At 40.4% G+C, this 24,021-nt stretch overlaps 1 protein-coding gene and 1 pseudogene across 1 annotated transcript in view; both read left to right on the top strand.

The window, feature by feature from the left end:
* The window catches only part of PHEX (phosphate regulating endopeptidase X-linked), a 220,919-nt gene that overhangs the window by 16,022 nt on the left and 180,876 nt on the right, over positions 1–24,021 (top strand). Inside the window, exon 3 of the mRNA XM_003924097.4 lies at positions 4,174–4,335. Within this exon, the coding sequence (XP_003924146.1) occupies positions 4,174–4,335 (162 nt within the window). The remainder of the gene's footprint in view (positions 1–4,173; positions 4,336–24,021) is intronic.
* LOC141582801 (reactive oxygen species modulator 1 pseudogene) lies at positions 15,555–22,948 on the top strand (annotated as a pseudogene).

Consider the following 24,021-nt stretch of genomic DNA (forward strand, 5'->3'; position numbering starts at 1 on the left):
TTTGCATAATGATTCTATGGGGTGCTATTATTATCCCCATTTTCAGGTGAGGAAACTAAGACACAGAGCTTATAAATAACCTGCCTAAGGTGACTTAGCTATTGCAAGGGTGTTATCTCTCATTCAAACAGAAGCGTCTGACTTTAGAGTTTGTGACGATGCCGTATTGCTTAAAAAGGGCTTAGCATAGTCCCCGGCAAAAAGGAAATACTCAGTATTGGTGATTTTATTATTATTTATTCTTTGAGAAGGAGTTTTGCTCTTGTGACCCAGGCTTGAGTGTAATGGTGTGATCTCAGCTCACCGCAACCTCTGCCTCCTGAATCAACTCTCCTGCCTCAACCTCCCCAGTAGCTGGGATTATAGGCATGTGCCACCATGCCTGGCTAATTTTGTATTTTTAGTAGAGATGAGGTTTCTCCATGTTGATAAGGCTGGTCTCGAATTCCTGACCTCAGGTGATCCGCCTGCCTTGACCTCCCAAAGTGTTGGGATTATAGGCGTGAGCCACCTTGCCCAGCCCGTGTTATTGTTAATTATTTTTATTGCTACTTTCTGCCTTCATCCTTGATTAAATCTAAAAACACAGGCTGGTATTTGGGGAGGATGCCTCCACTTGTACCACATAAACACCAGCTGAAGACTGTGTGACCATTAACCTTATATACAATGACTTGGAAGAGCATGTAGCCTGAGCTTTCACAGATTTTCTTCGTCTTCATATTTTTTTATTAAAACAAGACTGGGTTTTCTCCATGGAGCTTAGTAGGGGGAAAGGAGTTTCCGTGTCTTGACAACTATGGTCCCTTGCAATTTGAAGTCACAGTTCCCCTGCAGAAAGTGTAGCCCTGTGCCCCACTGTGAATTGTGAATGATGAATTGGGAGGCTGAAGCTAGAGTTTTCTCACTCAGCAAGCTTCTTTCCAAATTCAGTGTGAGTGATGTATTCCCCAACTTTTGTATCAGAGCCAAGGTCAGAGCTGACCTTGCAGTTTTTCTAGTTACCTGCAAGAATACTGGTGAGTTGGAGAGGATACATTTGAGGGTTGGGGGCAGGGAAAGTTTGAGAAGGAGGCTGGAAAACAATGCACTTATGTGAGTAAAAATGCATGTGAGGGCTCCCCTGTGTGACTGTAAATGTTGTGTGGGACTGAGACGTGTGATCCATGTCTCTGAGGAGTCATGTAGCAGATTCATTCTGTGGCTGCATGCAGTAACTATAAATACCAACAAAAAGATTTCGTTATATCCTAGCATATTAAATATTAATGATAAAATAGTAGCAGTAAGTAAAAATATAATTAGAGGCAATTGATGCTAGTTCTGAATCACAAAAATGTTAAGCAAATTTGAAATTTATCAAACTTCTAAGCCCTTTTTGTTTTTTTTTTTTTTTTTTGTAGAGACTGGATTTTGCCATGTTACCCAGGCTGGTCTCGAACTCCTGGGCTCAAGCAATCTGCCCGCTTCAGACTCCCAATGCTGGGGTTACAGGCGTGAGCGACAGTGGCCTCTAAACCAAGTTTTTGCTAGTATTTTCTTTCTCTTTTGTGTTGTGAGTGAGGTGGGGGGAGGTTTGAAAATGGTCGGGTTTTTGAGGGCCTATAGAAATTAGAATGTTTTTATATTCACTTAATTGGAGACAAAAAGCTGTTTGAAATTTTTGTAGAAAATATAGGCTAGGCCGGGCGCGGTGGCTCATGCCTGTAATCCTAGAACTTTGGGAGGCCTAGGCGGGCGGATCACACGGTCAAGAGATCGAGACCATCCTGGCCAACATAGTGAAACCTGTCTCTACTAAAAATATACAAAAATTAACTGGGTGTGGTGGCACGTGTCTGTAGTCCCAGCTACTTGGGAGGCTGAGGCAGGAGAATTGCTTGAACTCGGGAGGCAGAGGTTGCAGTGAGCCCAGATTGTGCCACTGCACTCCAGCCTGGCGCCTGGTGACAAAGCAAGACTCTGTCTCAAAAAAAAAAAAAAAAAAAAGTATAGGCTAGAGAAATATCTAGTCTTATTTTTATACCTGGAGGAGCCACACGTGTAACCAAACTGTAAGATATGTATCTAAATCTACACAGATGATACTTTTTTGGGGCAGTTCATTCATATTTAGCTAAAATCTCTTTGGGTTTTCATTACTTCAAACAAAAATATGTACTGGCATTATTTAAAGTATGAAAATTGCTCAGAATGTCACCTTTCTAATGTCATTAAGATATTGGCTGCTTTTTAAAAAAATCAGTTGGTGCATATCTTTGTGCTAGAGTGGTAGCTGGCAATTGTATGGCTGTTGGAAGAGCGTTGTTCAGTATTGGAAATTTTGGAAACTTCTCATTTTGTAATGAAGGGTTTTATTTTATTTTATTTTTTTTGAGACGGAGTTTCACTCTTGTTACCCAGGCTGGAGTGCAATGGCACGATCTCGGCTCACCGCAACCTCCGCCTCCTGGGTTCAAGCAATTCTCCTGCCTCAGCCTCCTGAGTAGCTAGGATTACAGGCACGCACCACCATACCCAGCTAATGTTTTGTATTTTTAGTAGAGACGGGATTTCACCCTGTTGACCAGGATGGTCTCGATCTCTCAACCTCATGATCCGCCCGCCTCAGCCTCCCAAAGTGCTGGGATTACAGGCTTGAGCCACCACGCCCGGCTAGGGGTTTTATTTTAAAGCTCACGATTACATATTTATGCACACATCTCCTACCTATGGGCTGTCTTCTGTATGTAATTGTGTATGGACTTATGAAAGAGGAAAAAATGGTAGATCAGTTGATTGTGTCTTTCTGTTAACTTATACACATACTCAGTTCCACCCCTAGACCCGGGTCCCTCATTTAGAATACCCTACTTTGGCCCTCCTCTGGCCACGCATCTCCTCTAGTCAAGGGATCTGTGGAGCTAAGTAGGCAGCTCTCTCCTTCTTACACCTCAGAATTCCCTGACTGATGGCCCCAAGCTTCCTTCCAGGGTCTGTGTGGGCCTCTTCCAGGGCTTTATTTCTCTGAGAGTTACACTGACTATCAAGGAGCTCAAGACTTTGAAAGTATATTATAAATATAACTTTTAAATATTTAGATAGATGACATATGGACCTCTGTTTTCATTAGCCTTCACTGTGAGGTAAACCACCCAGACCATAGCAGCCTGGAACAGAAATGATTTAATATTTCTCATGATTTGATGGATTTGGTGGATGGTTTCTCTGCTGATTTTTGCCTAGGCTCATTTGTGCAGCTGCATTCAGCTAGACGGGTGCCTGGACTGGAAGATGAATGATTGCCTCGGTCAATGTCTGGCAAATGTTCTGGTTTGGTTCTTCTCTATGTGGCATCTTGTCCTCCAGGAGGCTGCTCCAAAGAGCAGCTTCAGGGTTTCATTTAAAGGGAGTTAATATCGAAGTTGCAAGGCCTCTTAAGGCTTAGCTTTGAAACTCACAGAAAGTTCTGCCAATTCTGTTGGTCAAAGCAAGTGACAAGGTCAGTCCAAATTCAAGGCAGGGTAAATAGACTCTACCACTTGATGGGTTAGAGCAGCAAGTCACTTTGTAGAAGGACAAGCAGGATGGAAGAAAGAGTCACAGTTATCTTTGCAAGCGATTGACCACACACTCAATTTGTATTCTTGTCCTACACCCCACAAATGTTAGGGATGATCCTGCAAAAAATGGTAACAATAATACCACCAAACTTCTATCTATTCAATTTTTTTTGAGAGACAATTCACTTTGTCACCCCAGGCTGGACTGCAGTGGTACGATCTTGGCTTGCTGCAACCTCCATGTCCGGGGTTGAAGCGATTCTCCTGCCTCAGCCTCCGAGTAGCTGGGATTACAGGTGTGCACCACCAAATCTGGCTAATTTCTATATTTTTAGTAGAGATGGGATTTCCCCATGTTGGTCAGGCTAGTCTTGAACTCCTGATCTCAGGTGATCCACCTGCCTCAGCCTCCCAAAGTGCTGGGATTACAGGCGTGAGCCACTGTGCCTGGCCTATCCATTCACTTTGAATGTAGTCATTTATATAGTGAGGTAGATTCAAAGAGTTATTTAAGGGAAAATGTAAATGCCAAGGCTTGGAAACTGGTTGATATGAAATCATTGTTTAATTTGGAAAAGAACAGTACACAACGTTCAGTGCTTATTAATCCTGTGATTTTCTTTCTAAATAGCTGCTGCCATCTTAAGTAAAGTAAATCTCTCTGTGGATCCTTGTGATAATTTCTTCCGGTTCGCTTGTGATGGCTGGATAAGCAATAATCCAATTCCCGAAGATATGCCAAGCTATGGGGTTTATCCTTGGCTGAGACATAATGTTGACCTCAAGTTGAAGGGTAAGTTTCTACTGGGGTTTGGTGATAAACTTTACAGAGTGCAATATTTGACAGGCAAAACATAGTTTGGGATTTGAAGCATGACTTCTCACTTTTTAATTATGCTTAATTCATTTCTAAGAATTTTGAAAATGAAAGGTTGAAAGGAAAGTTTGCAGAATTCTGGTCTCCCAGATCTCAACATAAGACTAATGTAGGTTGTTATGTTCATGTTTGCTAATTGTAAATTCTACTACCAAAGGATAAAGAGCATTTGGCTGAGATTGGAAGCAAAGGAATAGTTAATAAACAATTATATCAATATACTCATTTGTCTGTTGTATTCAGAGCAAACTTCCTTTCTTGCTTATTGTGTCCTGGATTTTCATGGCTTACAAAATGTACTTAACACCTCATTATCTTTTGACATCACTTTTGAGAACTCTGGATGACCTTGTGGTTGTCATATTGTTCCTATTAACTTCTTAGTTGGCTCTAGGGAGATTCGCTTTTCTCCCATGGCTGCTCTAGCAATGACAAGCTCACACACACAGACTCACATGCATGCACACACACATAGGTGCTCAAATGCATCCCCCTGCCCCCCGCCAAAGTTGGAAATGTCTATTACTGGAGGATATTCTGTTTGCGTTGGATCTAATTTTTATGCTAGGCTATTGGTGAAGACCGCTTCAGGAGGGAAGTAGGAAGATTTCAAAGCCAGGTAAGGTAATTGTTTTGAGAAGGCAAAAATAGTATTTTTGGGGGGCTATTTTTGACAACTGTGAGTTAGTTACACCATGTAACTTGCATTCAGTAGCACCTACAAAAAATTCCTGAGAGGTTATACAAATCGTAATTTTTCCTTCCCATTTACATTTTCCCAAGATTTTAAGTACATGAAACTTAAATATGTATTGTTTTACAAGTGAAACTCTCGGCAAAATAAATAGATACCTGTTGTCAATTGTAAGGAAAAATGTGCTTCAATTTGACAACTAGATATAAATCACATGGACTTAAATTTTCTATTAGGAGACCTAAATTTAGTCTTGGTAAGTTATAAATGGGAATTTGCAGGAATGTCAGGGTTTTCTCCTAACCCAACAGGCAAGATTCTCATACTATAAAATCATTAATAAGACCTTGAAGAGTGAGTTTACTCATACTTATTTTTCTGTAGGACATTAATTCATGTTGGTCTTTCATTTACCATTTTTGTCCATTTCCTATTTCCCTTCTCTGGTTTTCCTTAATAGACATGTGTACACACACATGTGCATGCACACACATGCATAGTCATGCATGCAGAAACATTACTGAACGATAAGAAAACTACAAGATTTCCAGACATATGCTCCTTTTACCTTAGTTATAACCCAAAGATTTTTGTCTTCAGGACATGTAGTAGCTAACGATAACTTAAATAACTTTCCAGGGTTGTCTGGAACTTTAGCGTGAACATTAAAATCAGTATCAATGTGCTTTGTTTGAGGAGGATACTGTCTACAGGCTCCTTCAAAATTAATAGAAATGTGAGTAAATTGTTTAGCACAGGGTTTTTGCATTTGCTAACTTTTAAAAATTGAAAATATTATTTCCCAGTTCCATTGAAGAAGTAATAAAAGAGCAAAAATTAGAAGAAAAGTTGCTCATAAATCCACCCCAGGAAATAACTGCTAATAAAGCAATCGTGGATATTTCTTCCCAAGTTTTGTTGCATGTGTAGGCCCATGTGCGTAACTTCATATGCACACCTATATTTGTAAAAAATTAGCTGATATTATGCATGCTACTCTGTAACTTGTTTTCAGAAACTATGCATTCCTCATAGACATAGATTATGTGAGTAGTAAATAACTTTCTTTCTTTCTTTCTTTTTTTTGAAACGGAATTTTGCTCTTGTCACCCAGATTGGAGTGCAATGGGACCATCTTGGCTCACTGCAACCTCCACCTCCTGAGTTCAAGCAATTCTCCTGCCTCAGCCTCCTGAGTACCTGGGATTATAAGCACCTGCCACCACGGCTGGCTAATTTTTGTATTTTTAGTAAAGATGGGGTTTCACTATGTTGATCAGGCTAGTCTCAAACTCCTGACCTCAAGTGATCCGCCCACCTCAGTCTCCCAAAGTGCTGGGATTACAGGCGTGAGCCACCATGCCTGGCCAACTTTTCTTAATATAAATAACACTGTAATAAACATCCTTGTGTACACATCTTTGTGTCTTTGTCTAAATGTATCCTTAGGGATATATTCCCAGAAATGGAATTATTGGGTTGAAAAAGTACTCTAAATTTCATTTTTTTTTTTTTTTTTTGTGAGATGGAGTTTCGCTCTTGTTACCCAGGCTGGAGTGCAATGGCGCGATCTCGGCTCACTGCAACCTCTGCCCCCTGGGTTCAGGCAATTCTCCTGCCTCAGCCTCCTGAGTAGCTGGGATTACAGGCATGTGCCACCATGCCCAGCTAATTTTTTGTATTTTTAGTAGAGACAGGGTTTCACCATGTTGACCAGGATGGTCTCGATCTCTTGACCTTGTGATCCGCCCGCCTCGGCCTCCCAAAGTGCTGGGATTACAGGCTTGAGCCACCGCGCCCGGCTCTAAATTTCATTTTTAATGCATATAGCCAAATTGCCTTTTAGAAAGTTTATTTCAGCCGGGCACAGTGGCTCATGCCTGTAATCCTAGCACTTTGGGAGGCTGAGGCAGGTGGATTACCTGAGATCAGGAGTTCAAGACCAGCCATGGCTAATATAGTGAAAACCTGCCTCTACTAAAAACACAAAAATTAACCAGGCATGGTGGTGCCTGTAATTCCCAGCTACTCAACACGCCGAGGCAGGAGAATCACTTGAACTGGGAGACAGAGATTGCAGTGAGCCGAGATCAAGCCATTGCATTCTAGCCTGGGCAACGAGAATGAAACTCTGTCTCAAAAAAAAAAAAAAAAAAAAAAAGTTTGTTTCTAGGTCTTTATATTTTTTTGATGTTTTAAAGAATAACGCTTTCCCATCAACTGCTTTCTGTGGTATAAAGCAGAGGTCAGTAAACCATGGCTAGTAGGTGAAATCCAGTCCACTGCCTGGAAGTTTTATTGGAACACAGCCACATCCTTTGACTTATGCATTATCAGTGACTGCTTTTGCACTCCAGTGGCACAGTCAAATAGTTGCCATGGAAACTGGATGGCCCAAAAAGGCTAAAATATTTACTCTTTGACCTTTATAGGCAGTTTGCTAATCCCTGATACCTAGTATAATATAGTAAAGTTTTGAATGTGTATTGGATTCGATTAGAACTGTCTTATTAGTTATTCTTTGGATTTCCTAGGTAATAATAAAGTTAAGAAATACCAGAATAGTCTGAGCATGGTGGCTCACACCTGTAACCCCAGCACTTAGGGAGGACGAGGCAGGTGGATCACCTTGAAGTTAGGAGTTCAAGACCAGCTTGACCAATGTGGTAAAGCCCCATCTCTACTAAAAATAAAAAAAAAAAATAGGGGTGGTGGTTCATGCCTGTAATCCCAGCTACTCAGGAGGCTGAGACAGGAGAATTGCTTGAACCTAGGAGGTGGAAGTTTCAGTGAGCCAGGAATGTGCCACTGCACTTCAGTCTGGGCAAAAGAGTGAGACTTCATCTTAAGAAAAAAAGAAAGACCGGAACAGTGTTGAATAATAGCAGTGATAATGGGTGTAATTTTCTTATTCCTTGCTTTGGTGGTAATGCCTCTAGTATTTCCCTTGAAAACATACAGGTTTTTTTTTTTTTTGGATAGCCATACTTTATAGTGTTCTGTTGTATCTAGTTTGCAAAAAGATACTGCCCAAGAAAAAATGCCTCTTTGCCATTTATCAAGAGACTCAGATGGAGTATCTCTTTTAACATACCTTGATTTACCCATGCTGAACTAAACTTATAATTTTGAAATAAATCCTACCTATGAATGGTTTTTTTAAAGACTTTACCAGAATTGAAGAAGCTAGCATTTTGTTTCATGCATTTGTGTCTATATTTATGATTCATATTGGTCCGTGATTTTTTGTGTGTGCTAGGTTTGTCAAATTCTGTTACTGAGATTGTGCTGGTCTTGTCAAACAAAGTGGGAGGCTTCCTATGTATTTCTGTGCTCTGGGAAAGACACAATTCAATAAATATTAAGTTAGTCTATGATAAGCACTTGAAAGGCCAAATTCACAAACTGATTGTGGGGTTCTTGCTTCAAGTGTCAAGGAGAGCAAATGGTGAAAGTGGGTCTCTTAAAATTAGCATCTTGTTACAAAAGTAGGTAAACCGTAAAATAGCTGGATGTGGTGGCTCTTACTTGTAATCCCAGCACTTTGGGAGATTGAAGCAGGAGAATAGCAATTCAGGTCAGGAGTTCGAGACTAGCCTGGCCAACATGGCGAAACCCTGTCTACTCAAAATACAAAAATTAGCCAGGCATGGTGGTAGGCACCTGTAATCCCAGCTACTTGCGACGCTGAGGCAGGAGAATTGCTTGAATCCAGGACGCAGAAGTTGCATTGAGCCAAGATTGTGCCAATGCACTCCAGCCTAAGTGATAAAGTAAAACTCTATCTCAGAAAAAAACAAAAACAAAAACAAAAAAACCCCATAAAATATCTATTAGATTTAAAAATCTTTTTATTTTGAGATAATTCAAACTTAGAGAACTTGAACAAATAGCACAAGGAACGTCTATGTACCCTTTACCCAGATTTCCTGATTATTATCATTTATTACATTTGTTCTGTTATATATATATATTTTCATTGTCTTTCTTTAAATGTATACATATTGTGTCATCTATATATACATTTATATACTTATTATACATATGGGTAGATGGTACATGATAAATTAATATATCTATAAATGTATAGATAAGTATAGATACAGATATATAGATTTTTTCTGAACTCTGCAAGTATTTTACAGATGATTAGATATTCTTAAAGTACATAGAGCTTTTCAAATATCAAATGTGCTGAAAATCTTTCTTTTCCTGAAACACTGAATATATTCTATCTTTATCTTCCTATATATTCTATATATATTTATGTGTCTATCAGTTTATCTACCTAGTCATCCAACCATCTATTCATTTATCATTCCATCCAGGTAATACAGGCTCTTTGTAGACCAACCAGAAATAAACAACAAAAGAAGCACACTTCGCATCCCACCACCCAGGAATAACAACTTTTTAAATGCAAATATAGATATGAAATTATCTCTTCTAAGGGATCATATAATACATTCTATTTAATTAAATCATTTACTTACTTATGACAGAGTCTTGCTCTGTTGCCCAGGCTGGAGTGCAGTGGCACCATCTCGGCTCACTGCAACCTCTGCCTTTTGAGTTCAAGTGGTTCTCATGCCTCAACCTCCCAAGTAGCTAGGATTACAGGCGTGTGCCACCATGCCCAGGTAATTTTTATAGTTTTAATAGAGACAGGGTTTTGCCATGTTGGCAAGGCTAGTGTCAAACTGCTGGCCTCAGGTATCTTCCCTCCTTGGCCTCCCCAAGTGCTGGGATTACAGGTGTGAGCCACCCTGCCCAGCTGGATATACTATAATTTACTTAATCAATGCCTGTGTTACCATTTAGGTTATTTTTTGTATTTTCCTCATTGTAAGCCACTTGGCGCATGAGTTTAGAAACTTCAAGAGCTGGGGCCGGGCGCGGTGGCTCAAGCCTGTAATCCCAGCACTTTGGGAGGCCGAGGCGGGTGGATCACGAGGTCAAGAGATTGAGACCATCCTGGTCAACATGGTGAAACCCCGTCTCTACTAAAAATACTAAAAATTAGCTGGGCATGGTGGCGTGTGCCTGTAATCCCAGCTACTCAGGAGGCTGAGGCAGGAGAATTGCTTGAACCCAGGAGGCGGAGGTTGCGGTGAGCCGAGATCGCGCCATTGCACTCCAGCCTGGGTAACAAGAGCGAAACTCCGTCTCAAAAAAAAAAAAAAAAAAAAAAAAAAAAAAAAAAAAAAAAGAGCTGGATTTGAATCCTGATTCCCTTTCATTTACCCTCTATATCACTTTGGGCCAATTACCGATCTCACCTAGTTCAGTTTTCTTACCTTTAAAATAGAGATGAGAACACATGTGTCAGAGTACACAAAGCCATACAGAGCCGTGTAATAGACTTTGGACTCAAAAGTGGGAGCACGGGAGAAAGGTGAGGGATTAAAAAAACTACACTACTTGGTGACAGGTGCACTAAAATCTGAGACTTCACCACTATCCAATTAATCTACATAATCAAAAACTACTTGTACCCTAAAAGCTACTGAAATAAAAAATACATCTATATATTTTGAAAAAAGGGAAAAAGAATACCACCCAAATCATAGGGATTTTGTGAGGATGAAAGGAGATGATTTATATAAATTACCCAGTCCCATTCCTGGCACATAGCAGACCTTCCCTAAATATTTGTCCTTTGTTCCTCTGCTTTGTTTCAAAGATAGTTCTAAGGTTCATGAAGTAATGTCTATCAAATGCTTTAAGTTTTATTCTGGTCTTATCCTTTGTGTAAATATCATGTGCTTTCAAAAATACTGAATACTGTCAAGATATTTTTCCTCACTCCTAAAAAGAGAAAACATCCCAAAATAAAACCCAATACTACCAATGAAAAGAATATCATTTTTTTAAGGCTGATAGAAAACATACAGATATGGCTGTCCAATTTATGAAATAAAATGGACTTGACAGACCTGGCTGATGAAAAATTGCCCTGTATTGAAGTGAGCAACCTGGCTTTGTGAATTTTTTTCTTTAAATGGCATATAAGACTCAGATTCCTACTTGGAAAATAAAATTATTTTTTATTCTCTCCAAGAAGTGAGATTTTTTTTAAAGTCGAATATCATCATATGTTTAAGATCCGCATTCTATAAAACCCCCCAAATTTTTCTTCATGTGACCATGAAGAAGACAGAGCATGCATTGCTTGTGAATGAGCAGATGGAAATTTAGCAAATGAACACTTATGAAACATGAGGCAATGAATGAGATAGAACAGTTATGTCACATAGAAGACAGATGACTCAAGGTACAGCCAGATCATCTCTATTAGGGAATAGCTATCTTTGCCAATGTTTTGTGAAGAAATGCAATATATTACTTTCAAACACAGCTTCCGCAGAACAATCAGATGAAGGAGGGACTCTGCATTAATGAACAGATAGAGATGATTGTGATTGATAGGCCATTTATTTGTAAATACCTTCTGGATTGAGAGTCAAATAGTTCTTGTAATTAGATACCCCTCCCCCTCTCTCAAATATTCTTTTTTTCTATAAGTGATCCTAGCCAAGTCATCTTTTACAGACAATGGAAACTTGAACACTTCAGATCCTATAGAGTCATTTAGTAATTAGGAAGTTCAGATTATTGAAGACAGTGAATTATCTTTTTCCTCATGTTGTATACATAGTATAATGATATACCAAACTGAGCTTTGACTTCATAAAGTTATTTTTTATTTTTTATTTTATTATTTTTTGAGACAGAGTGTAGTGGTGCCATCTCAGCTTACTGCAACCTCTACCTCTCGGGTTCAAGTGATTCTCCTGCTTCAATCTCCCTAGTAGCTGGGATTACAGGCGCCTGCCATCAAGCCTGGCTAATTTTTGTTATTTTTCTTAGAGGCAGGGTTTCACCAGGTTGGTCAGGCTGGTTTTGAACTCCTGACCTCAGGTGATCTGCTTGCCTCAGCCTCCCAAAGTGCTGGGATTACAGGTGTGAGCCACCGTGCCTGGCCACTTCATAAAGTTCTTTGAAACAAATAACATCAGATGTGTAAACATGGGGATGCAGTGGGGAAGTGCCAAGGACCAACCATCCATTTTGGTGGGCTTTTTATTACTAGTGAAATCTCAGCCTCTGTAATTTTGAGTGAGTCTCCTATGTAAACTGGGTAGACCCCCTCAGAGAAGGTTCCCGTTTTTCTCCGATGATGCTGGCTCTTTTTCATATGGCCACACAGAAAGCAACCAACTGCCAAGTTACAAATACATCATGACAGTCCTATGTGTGCAAAGGGGTGCTGCATGAAGATTTGGGCCTGTATCGAAGACTTTTGGAATGTGAGATGGAATAATTGTACTTGAAAAGTTTGTTGTCATTCATGGTTTTCCTGCTGTCATGCACCATTTGAGTATTTGTGGGTGTCCGTGGTGCATGGAGTGTCGGGAGAAGCTAAGAAGTGGTCAGATTAAGGCCAGGTACGGTGGATGGTGCCTGTAGCCCCGGCACTCTGGGAAGCCGAGGCAGGTGGATCACTTGAGGTCAGGAGTTTGAGACCAGCCTGGCCCGGCTAATTTTTTGTATTTTTAGTAGAGACACGATTTCACCATGTTGGCCAGGCTGGTCTCAAACTACTGACCTCAGGTGATCCACACGCCTTGGCCTCCCAAAGTGCTGGAATTACAAGCATAAGCCACCACATCTGACCAGGTTTTCTTTTTTTAGAGCTGGAGTCTTGCTCTGTCACCCAGGCTGGAAAGCATTGGCATGATTTCGGCTCACCGCAACCTCTGCCTCCCGAGTTGAAGCAGTTCTCCTGCCTCAGTCTCCCTGGAAGCTGGGGTTATAGGTGCATGCCATATGCCTGGCTAATTTTTGTATTTTTCTTTTTTTTTTTTATTTTTAAAGATGGGGTTTCACCATGTCGGCCAGGCTGGTTTTGAACTCCTGACCTCAGGTGATCCACCCACCTCAGCCTCCCAAAGTGCTAGGATTACAGGCGTGAGCCACCACGCCTGGCTAATTTTTATATTTTTAGTAGTGATGGGGTTTCGCCCTGTTGACCAGGCTAATCTCAAACGCCTGACCTCAGGTGATCCCCTTGCCTTGGCCTCCCAAAGTGCTGGGATTATAGGCGTGAGCCCCCGCGCCTGGCCAGATTTTCTTCTTGTGTGCTTTTCCACCCTCAGTACATGTCCTTGTCTTACTTTTTGACTCTCGTCTGCTGTAAGCCTTCTATTTTAATATCTGATCTCTTCCCTTTTTGCTTTAACATAGATAGCTCCTCTGTCTTTAGTGGTTTTCAGTAAGTTGAGTATGCTTGATAAGAACCATCTCTGTTCATTACATTCATTCTATGTTGTATAATATCCCATTGGGAGGAAATGCAGTGCTTCAAAGAGATTGAAATGCACGGCATTTTGATTGTACTGATTTGTGAAAATAGTCTTATTTACCGAGCATTTACTTTCATTCCTGTTACTAGTTGCTTTTGGTCATAAGTAACAGACACCCCAACTCAAACTAGCTTAAACAATAAAATATGCTGACTCAGGAAACCAAAATATCTAGTAATTATGTAGACTTCAGGTAAGGGTTGATCCAGCAGCTGAACCATGTCATTAAGGGTCACATAATTTTTTTCTCTCTAATCCACCATGTCATATTTCCTTTGAAGTCTGTTTAGTCATGAGATTGTTGCTAATAACCAGAATTTATAGTTCCTCATTCATTCCTATCTAACAATAGGCATTGTGTTAGACATAAGAGATACAGAAGTACAAAGATTAATAAGGTCCCCTAGGATGGGTGCACTGGCTTATGCCTGCAATGCCAGCACTTTGGGAGGCTGAGGCGGGTAGATCACCTGAGGTCAGGAGCTCAAGACCAGCCTCAACAATATGGTGAAACCCCATCTCTACCAAAGGTACAAAAATTAGCTGGGTGTGATGGCAGAAGCCTGTAATCCCAGCTACTTGGAGGTTGCAGTGAGCTGAGATCGTACCATTGCACTGCAATCTCGGTGACAGAGTGAGACTCTGTCTCAATAATAAAAATAATTTCCCTTAGAGTGTCCTCATGGAAATTACAATCTGCACATCATGAAGTGTTCCCGGAGGTACTATAATCAATATTCTAGAGCTGTACTGCTCAGCATGCTAGCCACTAGCCACCATGTCTTTTGAGTACTTGAAAATATGGCTAGGTGGAATTGAGGTGTGATGTAAAATATACACCAAATTTCAAAGACTTCATTTTTAAAAATGAAAGCACTCTCATTAATAAATTGATGGCTTCATTTATAATCAGTAATTGCTTATAGAAATAATATTCTCAGTTATATTAAGACAAATGAGATGTACTATTAAACATAATCTCACCTGTTTCTTTTTACTTATTTAAATTTAGCTACAAGAAAATTAAAAATTACCTATGTGGTTTGGGTAATATTTCTACCAGGCAGCATTGCTCTAGAGCCCTGAACAGGCTATTAGCAAGGTGAACTATCTGGGAATAACTCAAATGAATTTCAGTGCTAGAGAAAGATCAGAGAACACCTTTATTGAAAATAGTCCCCTGGCTGGGTGTGGTGGCTCACAGCTGTAATCCTAGCATTTTGAGAGGCCAAGATGGGCAGATGACTTGAAGCCAGGAGTTTGAGACCAGCCAGGGCAACAGAAAAAAAAACACACAAAAAAAACCCTGACAAACTAGCTGGACCTGATGGCTCGTATCTGTAGTCCCAGCTACTCAGGAGCTGAGGTGGGAGAATCACTTGAGTCAGGGAAGTGAAGGTTGCAGTGAGCCAACTCCATCTCAGGAGAAAAAAAAAAAAAAAGGTGGGCGCAGTGGCTCATGCTTGTAATCCCAGTACTTTGGGAGGCCGAGGCGGGTGGATCACGAGGTCAGGAGTTCAAGACCAGCCTGGCCAACATGGTGAAACCCTGTCTCTACTAAAAACTACAAAAATTAGTGGTCACAGGTGCCTATAATCCTAGCTACGCAGGAGGCTGAGGCAGGAGAGTCGCTTGAACCTGGGCAGCAGAGGTTGCAGTGAGCAGAGATTGGCCCACTGCACTCCAGCCTGGGCGACAGAGTGAGACACCATATTGAAAAGAAAAAAATAATAGTCCCCTACCCGATCTCCAGTCCCTTTGTATTTGTGTCTTTTGTGGTCCTTAAAACCAGTGGAAGTGATCTCATTTGTGTACATACTTGCTGTTCTTCTCACTTACGCCCAGTCCCACTCCTATAGATGTTAAACTCCATGAGAACCAGCCCCATGTCCATTTTGGGTGTCACTGTGACTGCAGCACCAAGCATAGTGCTTGCCATAGGAGGTGCTCAGTAAATACTTGCTAAAGAAAAAAGAAAAGAATGTGCCCTCTGTGGTTGGCTGAGTGCAGTGGTGGGGGCAGCTTACTGGGTAGGAAGGAGTGGCTTTTTCTTCTCCATTTTACTCCATCTCCTCCTGTGCCCGGGGTCCTGCCCACAGACCCAGAACAGTCTTGAAATGCAATGGGGGCTTGCCCCTGAAAGGAGGGGAAGCAAAATCATCAGTCATTCTCCATTTGTGTTCTGGGCCTCAGGAAGGCAGGACAGGGACGTGGGCAATGAGACAGACCTGAGCCCTTCTATGACTCCCTGTTGGTGGGATCTGATGCAAGTTACAGACAAGAAAAATAACTTGCAGGATGTGGTTCAAGTTTGGGTTCTAAAAAAAAAGAGGGGGGCTCTGCCACTTATCAGCTGTGTGGCCATGGGCAAACTACTACTTTCTGAGTCTCAGTTTCTCATCTGGTGATACTGTTGGACAAATCCAATAAGATGCATAGAAAGTCTTCCATACAAGGTTCAGCAAATGGAATCTGTTACTATTAATTTCACAAGGATTAAATTAATGTTTAAAAAGCACCTGGCATAGTAGATGCTTAATACATGTTCTCCAGCCAAATAAAAATAACTTATAAGAAAACCTTGATATCACTATTAAAATACTGTGATCTTTTTTTTTCTCTCAAACTCCCAACATGCCTGTAAATAAGCTGATTCTGAAGGTGGCAAGGCTAGAGAAAAAAAGCACATGAGAACATTTGTACATATTCCCAACTTTTATTGCCAGACCCTGAACACTTTTGATTATCTAATTGTCAAATAACACGTTCATTGGAGGCCATGTGATTTTTAAATCACTCCTACAGGAAGAGAAAGAAGAGGAAAAGGGAACTGGTAAAAATAAGAACAAGTGTCCTCTTATGCTGCTCTAGAGCCTCTCTGGATGCCACTTTAAAAAAATTTCTACCAATTTCAAACCCCTCCCCCCCTGCCACTTTTCTTTTTTGAGACGGAGTGTCACTCTGTCACCCAGGCTGGAGTGCAGTGGTGCAGTCTCCGCTCACTGCAACCTCCGCTTCCCGGATTCAGGTGATTCTCCTGCCTCAGCCTTCCAAGTAACTGGGATTGCAGGCATCTGCCACCATGCCTGGCTAATTTTTGTATTTTTAGTAGAGACGAGGTTTCAACATGTTGGCCAGGCTGGTGTAGAACACCTGACCTACGGTGATCCACCCGCCTTGGCCTCCTAAAGTGCTGGGATTACAGGCATGAGCCAGCATGCCCAGCCCCAATTTCACTTTCTTCTTTCTTCTTTCTCTCATCCCTAGGGGATCCTTAACTTGAGTCCACAGTCTTCCTGCAAGAGGCTGTCAATACAATTCATGTACTTGGATGGGAAAAAGATATACCTTTATTTTCATTAAAATCTGACAGAATTTCAGCATTTTCTTTATTCATGAATGTAGGCAGCGAACCCTGGTACTATTAGCAGTGCCTGTGACTTTGTTACCAACAGCAATCATGGTTATTTTTCTACCTTATTGCAGATGTTGCAGGTGTCCTGAAATATTATGTACATGTAGCACTACTTCAAAACTGTAATAGTTGTCAGACTCAAAGTTAGGTCTTGGTATTTAATGGATTAATCAAAAAACATTTTATAGATGTATAATAATTTCACACAGTAAAAACAAAAGCCTGTTTTGCTAACTGTGTTTTGAAATACCTGTTTTCCTTTGTAAGCCTGTGTTTCTTATTTTATGCACTTATAAACATTATTCTCAGATGGTCCATAGGTTTTAACAGACTGCCCAAGAGATGTAGGCAGAAAAATCATTAAGAACCCCAGTGTATGTAAAGATTCCTGGAGCAAGAGTTAAGAAGCATAGTTTTATTTAGCTCTAGCTTGTTGATCCATCTTAATTTAGGTGCTTGGAGTGGAGTTTGCTATTACACGGCCTCATGGGTCCATTCATGCCCAAATCTTTGAGTAGTTCACTGTCTAGACTTCCTGGGTAATGAGCATGTTACTGACAGTTAACATGTGTTTATGAGGATATTAGATGAAACTGGAGTTTGTGCCAGTACCAACCCTTGAACTGATTAATTGAAGGCTTTGTGATTGTCTATGCCATGGAACCTGTATATTTTCAGGTGAAATTACTAAGGCTTGCCATGTGCTTATCATGAAAGCAGGGCATTAAAGGTCAATTCTGGGCATGGTGGTGTACATCTGTAGTCTCAGCTACTCAGGAAGTTAGAGAGGGAGGAGCACTTGTGCCCAGGAATTCAAGGCTGCAGTGAGCTATGACTGCATGACTGCACTCCAGCCTGGGTGACAGAGCGAGAGCCTGTCTCAAAAAAAAAAAAAAAAAGGTTTTCTGTGAAAGACATAGAGCTGAGTGATCGAGGCTGCGAGTGAGGTGAGATGCTGGTGGCCGTGGGTCCCTATGGACAGTCCCAGCCAGGCTGCTTTGACCGTGTCAAGATGGACTTTGTGATGGGTTGTGCCATAGGCATGGCGGCCGAGATATTATTTGGCACCTTTTCCTGTCTCAGGATCGGAATGTGAGGTTGGGAGCTGATGGGCAGCACTGGGAAAACCGTGATGCAGAGTGGCTGCACCTTTGGCACATTCACGGCCATCAGGATGGGCATCCTATGCTAATCACGGTTGCCCACTACATCTACCCTTTCCCATCAATTCCAGCTCACGTACTAATAAAAGAAAGTCTTTGAGGAAAAAAAAAGGTCAATTCTAATTAGAAATGATAGCTTTTGCTGTGGTGTAGTTAAGAATATTTGTAAACAGGGCAAATGATTGAATATAGTAATATGCCAAGTAGAGTGTTTATGCATGAGTAGATACTACATGGTGTACAAAAGAGCCAGCTTGTTATTCAGCATTGAGGATGGGAGCTCTTGATTGAACTTAGAAGGGATGGGAGTAAGGGAGTGGGGGAACTGCAAACCTGGAGGGTGCTGGGAGTAAAGTTCTAAGGATCACACCCAATATATATAGCTTGGCTTTGTTGTAAGGAAGGAAGGAACAGGGTCCTTGGTAAGAGATGACAGGAGATGAAAGATGTTGAAATCCATTGGCAAGATCTTTGACTTGCAGCAGGGAATGCTAAGCTTTCTGAGAAGTAGAGCAACAGCCTGGAAAATGCTATGCATGGGAATATTGGCTGAAAAAAATGAATGGGAAAGCAGACAAGGGGACATTTTTGTGGCATAAATATTGCCACACATTACGAAAAGTTTCCTGTGAGTTAGCTCGAATGTCGTAGGAGGAAAGAAACATTTCACTTTAGAAGATGGTGGACTAAATTTAGTCCTTTTGCTAAATATAAGTTCCTCGGCATGACTAATGACACAGGATATGTGCATCCTGAGAAAGACGTATACACCCACAGTGACACTTTTCCACCTGCCCACACCCAGGTCCTGTTTTGCAAGGTTCGTATGTTTAAATGTATTTTACTTTGCAGTTGTTCAGAAGGATTGCATATTTTTGAAAAACTACTTCCTAAAAGAGGATGGCTGTTTGGAAAGGAAAGAAAAATCCTAGCTGGTTTTGGTGGTAACAGTTGGGAGGCATACCCACGTGAGCTTTGGTGGTAACAATTCCTGAAGCTTCTCCAAGGGTCCACGTGTTCCTGCTGTTGGTTTCCAGAAGCCAGAACAATAATGGAGCTGAAAATAGGGGATTTTTGTGAGAACTTCCAGGAGCATCCAGATTTCACAGTAGAAGCAGATGACTCAGATGTCCTATGCCTTAAAGAGATGGGTGAATCCCTTACCTTTACCATACTCTGAATTGGTCAATGGCAGAATGGAAGCCCTAGAAAAATTTAAAAGTTGGTTGCATGCTAAAATTCATAGTGGAACTGAGTTGAATATCTTATCCTTGCATTTCCAGACTCCGATTAGATGGTTTCAGTGTGCTCTCACCCTCAATTCTGAGAACTTTTCAACTGTGACTGAGGTGTGGATGAGTCAAACATCTTTACAATGTGACAAAATCCCCATTTCTCCTCTGATTTACTATTAATGGGGAGATACTTCAATTCATTATTATGAAGTGAGCCTTTAATAGATTAAACAAATTGTAAGAGTATATCACATAGGGAAGGATCTAACAGGGCTGGACACTTTATTGAGGTGAGCTTCTTTCATAATATCATTTGTTATCATTTATTAGACTCTGAACTGAGCTCCCAACACTTAAGATATAAGATTTATCTGCATTTTACAGATAAAAAATAACAGAGGCACCAAGCAGTATAACTCTCCCAAGGTCACACAGCTGATATGCAATGGAGACAGGATTAGATTTGGGCCATTTGACCTGCCTGGTAAAAGCCGTGAAAACTAGGAGGATGATATTATTCCTATTTTACAGTTATGCAAACTGTGGCTTAGAGAGGTATATTAGTCTGTTTTCACACAGCTATAAAGAAATACCTGAGACTGGGTAATTTATAAAGGAAAGAAGTTTAATTGACTCACAGTTCTGCATGGCTGGGGAGGCCTCAGGAAACTTACAATCATGGCAGACGGGGAAGCAGGCATGTCTTACATGGCAGCAGGTGAGAGAGAGTATCAAGAGCAGGGAAAATTGCCTTATAAAACCATCAAATCTCACAAGAACACACTCACTATCATGAGAACATCATGGGGCAAAATGCCCCCATGATCTAATCACCTCCCGTGAGATCCCTCCTTCAACACATGGGAATTATGGGGATTAGAATTTGAGATGAGATTTGGGTGAGGACACAGAGCCAAACCATAACAAGAGGTTAAGTAATTCATCCATATTTACACAGCTAGTGACCTAAAAGGTACCTTCCAGAGTAGTATTATTGTCCAATAGAAATATAATGTGAGTCACAAATGCAAGTCACATGTGATTTTATGTTTTCTAGGGGCCACATTTTAAAAATAGTAGCAGTTGGAATGAAATATTTTGTCTAACCTATCTAAAATATTATTTCTACATGTAATCAATGTAAAAAACTTACCCATGAGGCATTTTTTCTGTTTTCTTTCCTACTAAGTCTTTGAAATGTGGTGCATATGTTACACTTGCAACACTTTTCCATTTGGACTAATCATATTGCAAGTACCTAGCTCATGGGACTACTGAAGAGAACAATTCTAAAGTGGTGGTTCTCAATCCTGGCTATGCAGTGGAATCACTAGGGAGCTTATAAAACACAGAGGCCTGAGGCCTATTCTCAGACATTCCCATGGAATTGATCTGGGGTACTGCTTGGGTGTTAGGATTTTTTTGTTTGTTTTTTGAGACAGAGTCTCACTCTGTTGCCCAGACTGGAGTGCAGTAGTGCGATCTCGGTTCCTGCAACCTTCACCTCGCAGGTTTAAGCCATTCCACTGCCTCAGCCTCCTGAGTACCTGGGATTACAGGTGCATGCCACCATGCCCGGCTGATTTTTGTGTTTTTAGTAAAGATGGGGTTTCACCATGTTGACAAGGCTGGTCTTGAACTCCTGACCTTAAGTGATCTGCCTACCTTGGCCTCCCAAAGTGTTGGGATTACAGGCGTGAGCCACTGCGCCCAGCCAGATGTCAGGATTTTAACCAGTTCCCTTCCCACCAGGCAGTGTCCAAACTGAGTATAACACTGTAGCCTTTATACACTGGAGAAGTTTCTGTGAGTTTTCTGAGATGAGAACGGTTCAAAATGACCACTCTGGCAGTATGCTTTGCTAGATGACATTAATGAATGCCAGGCAATGCCCTAGTTAATTTATTAATTTATCTCAATATACATTTCCCAACATGTTGGCCAAGTCCCCAGAATAATGTAAGAAAAGAAGGGAGATTTTTTTCTCCTGCTGATTTATGCATTGGTCTGGATACACACCAGTGAAAGTAAATTCAGACATAAAATTCTACTCTTTTAATTGAGGTGAAAGGTGTTGGTGTCAGTCTGGAATCTCTGAGCTGTGGAGAAAAGGAAGTTGGGGTTTGAAAGCTGCAGGTGGCTTCCAGAATGAGACAAGTCTAGTGGGGAAGATGTGGGAGGTGCTGGGTGAAGAAAGGAGGCAATTGTGGTTCGCCTGAGGTCTGAAGGCTGCACAGCCCACTGTGTCTCAGGACGCTCACAAAGCTGCCCTCACCAGATGCCTCGCGTCCGCCTTCCCACTGGACCAAACTTTTGATTCTGCCCCTGAACCCTGGATGTAAAATCTAGTACTCGGGAATTAAAATGTCTCATCTCACCCGGAGGTTCATTTGTCCTTAAAATGCTTTTGGAGTCACTTGGAATAATTTCTATATTGGCTTCTTTCATTTAAATCCAAATACAGCTTCAATACTTCTGACATATTTATTACTTTCCAAAGTGGAAATACTAAGTCTTCTGAAGTGGTAGCTATTTAGTTATATTCAATTTTGTTAGTTATGTTTATTTGACTTCAAATGAAGCCAGAGAATATACAAACACTGCAGAGTCTTCCACAGCCTTACCAAAATTAATACCATATTTCATCAAATCAAAAATACTGTCAACTGTAAGATGCGCCATTGTTTCACATGTGCTAAAAAAGAGTAAGCTATTACATGATATTTTTTATCACTTGGAATTTTATTTTGTGTTCATTGAAGTTCTTTTATCCTTACTTAGACATTAATTTTAAAAAAGATTTTATTATAGGTTCAGCGATACCTGTGCAGTTTTGCTATATAGGTAAACTTGTGACTTGGGGGTTTGGTGTATGGCTCGTCACCCAGACACTAAGCATATTACCCTATAGTTGTTTTTTTTTCCTGAACCTCTTCCTCCTCCCACCCTCCACCCTCAACTAGGCTGCAGTATCTGTTGTTCCCCTCTTTCTGTCCATGTGTTCTCATTATTTAGCTCCCATTTATCAGTGAGAACATGTAATATTTGATTTTCTGCTTCTGGATTAATTTACTGAGAATAATGACCTCCAGCTTCATCTATGTCCCTGCAAAGGACATGATCTCATTCTTTTTAATAGCTGCATAATATTCTGTGGTATGTGTACCACACTTTCTCTAAGTAGTCTATAATTGATGGGCATTTAGATTGATTCCATATCTTTGCTATTGTGAATAGCGTTGGACGTTAATATTTATCATTGTTTTGCATCCATTAAAAAGGAGAGTAAAAGTAAAAAGATTGCTTGAAGCATTTCTAAAACTTCTGAGTCTCTTTGATTTAAAATCAATTTTTTTATTTTTTCACAAATTATTGTGCTCTCTCTCTCAAGAACAGTGGCGATTCAACATTTCTTGAAAAAGTATTCCCTAATTGTCTCAGAGACTTTTGTCCAAGATGGCCTTTTTGGATATGCAGTAAGTTTTTGTTTCATTGTTAAGTCATGGTGAAATTTTTCTGAAGACATTTTAAGTGGCAATTTATCAGCCATGTGCCCAACTCATTTGAAATGCTGGTACTAAGAATGGCTATGATCAAGTTCCTGTATGGACAGGCAGTGGTAACTACATTGTGACTATGCCTGGTGGACAGTTTGAAGATGGATTCCAATTTCAGAGATGTTAAGATGTGAAATAAATGTGCATCTTAGAACTGATGAAATATGGCATATAAATTATATTTCTGAGAATCCAGGCTTTCCAACTGCTTGTCACATTCACCATGCTTATTTGCTTTAAACAATTTCACTGAGACTTGTAGGATTCCCAGCATACCTTGGCTTTAGCATTCAGTGGTATATAAACAGCATTCTCTCACTTCCTTCTTCCACTTACTCCAATTTGTAGCTACAAAGCTGTACTTTTGGACAGTTCATCTCAACCTTTAATGTGCACATGAACTACCTGAGAATTTTGCTAAAATGCAGATTCTGATTCACTAGGTCTGAGAAGGGACCTGAGAGTCTGTAGTTCCAGAAAGTTCTCAGGTGATGGCCATGCTGCTAGTTTGGGGACTACACATTGAATCACTAGGCTTTAGTATGTCTAAGGACATGTCACTGAAGTATGTCACTGAAGAAATTCAGTACCTCTCCAGGGTACATGGAGGTTTTAATTTTTCCTCCATTTATATTATTATTTTGATGAAAACTTATATATTGTAAATTTCCTTGCCTTGCATTGGGTAAATACAAAGATTTCTTAGGATAAAAAAAAAAGCAAGAATTTTGTATGTCTGATCTTATGGTACAGGGAGAGAGATTTTTTTCCCCTTAATTTGTTTTCTGAAAGAGTTGTTCATTTCCTTTTCCTTTGCTTTCTTTCTCAAACTTGGGAAACGTGGATTTATTAGGAAATCTGCATGTAATTGCAGATTAATAACCTACCCATTAATACCACATTAGTTCATCATGATTAATAGCATCTATGTGAATACTTAATGAATTTGTAATGATGCACTATTTACTTTAAAGTGTCAAGAGAACATTCCATGTAAAAAGGCACTACTCGTAACAGGAAAATTAATTATATGCTGGTTGGATAATAGCTTGTCACAAACAAGATATGTTTGTTTGGAAAGCCTCATTGGTATTGATATTTGCACAGTGAGAGGTACTTTTTAAAAACATTCATGAACCTTTTAATTTGTAAAATGAGAAGGAAATTTTATT

The sequence above is a fragment of the Saimiri boliviensis genome, chromosome X (genome assembly GCF_048565385.1).
Source record: "Saimiri boliviensis isolate mSaiBol1 chromosome X, mSaiBol1.pri, whole genome shotgun sequence".
Taxonomy (NCBI): Eukaryota; Metazoa; Chordata; class Mammalia; order Primates; family Cebidae; genus Saimiri; species Saimiri boliviensis.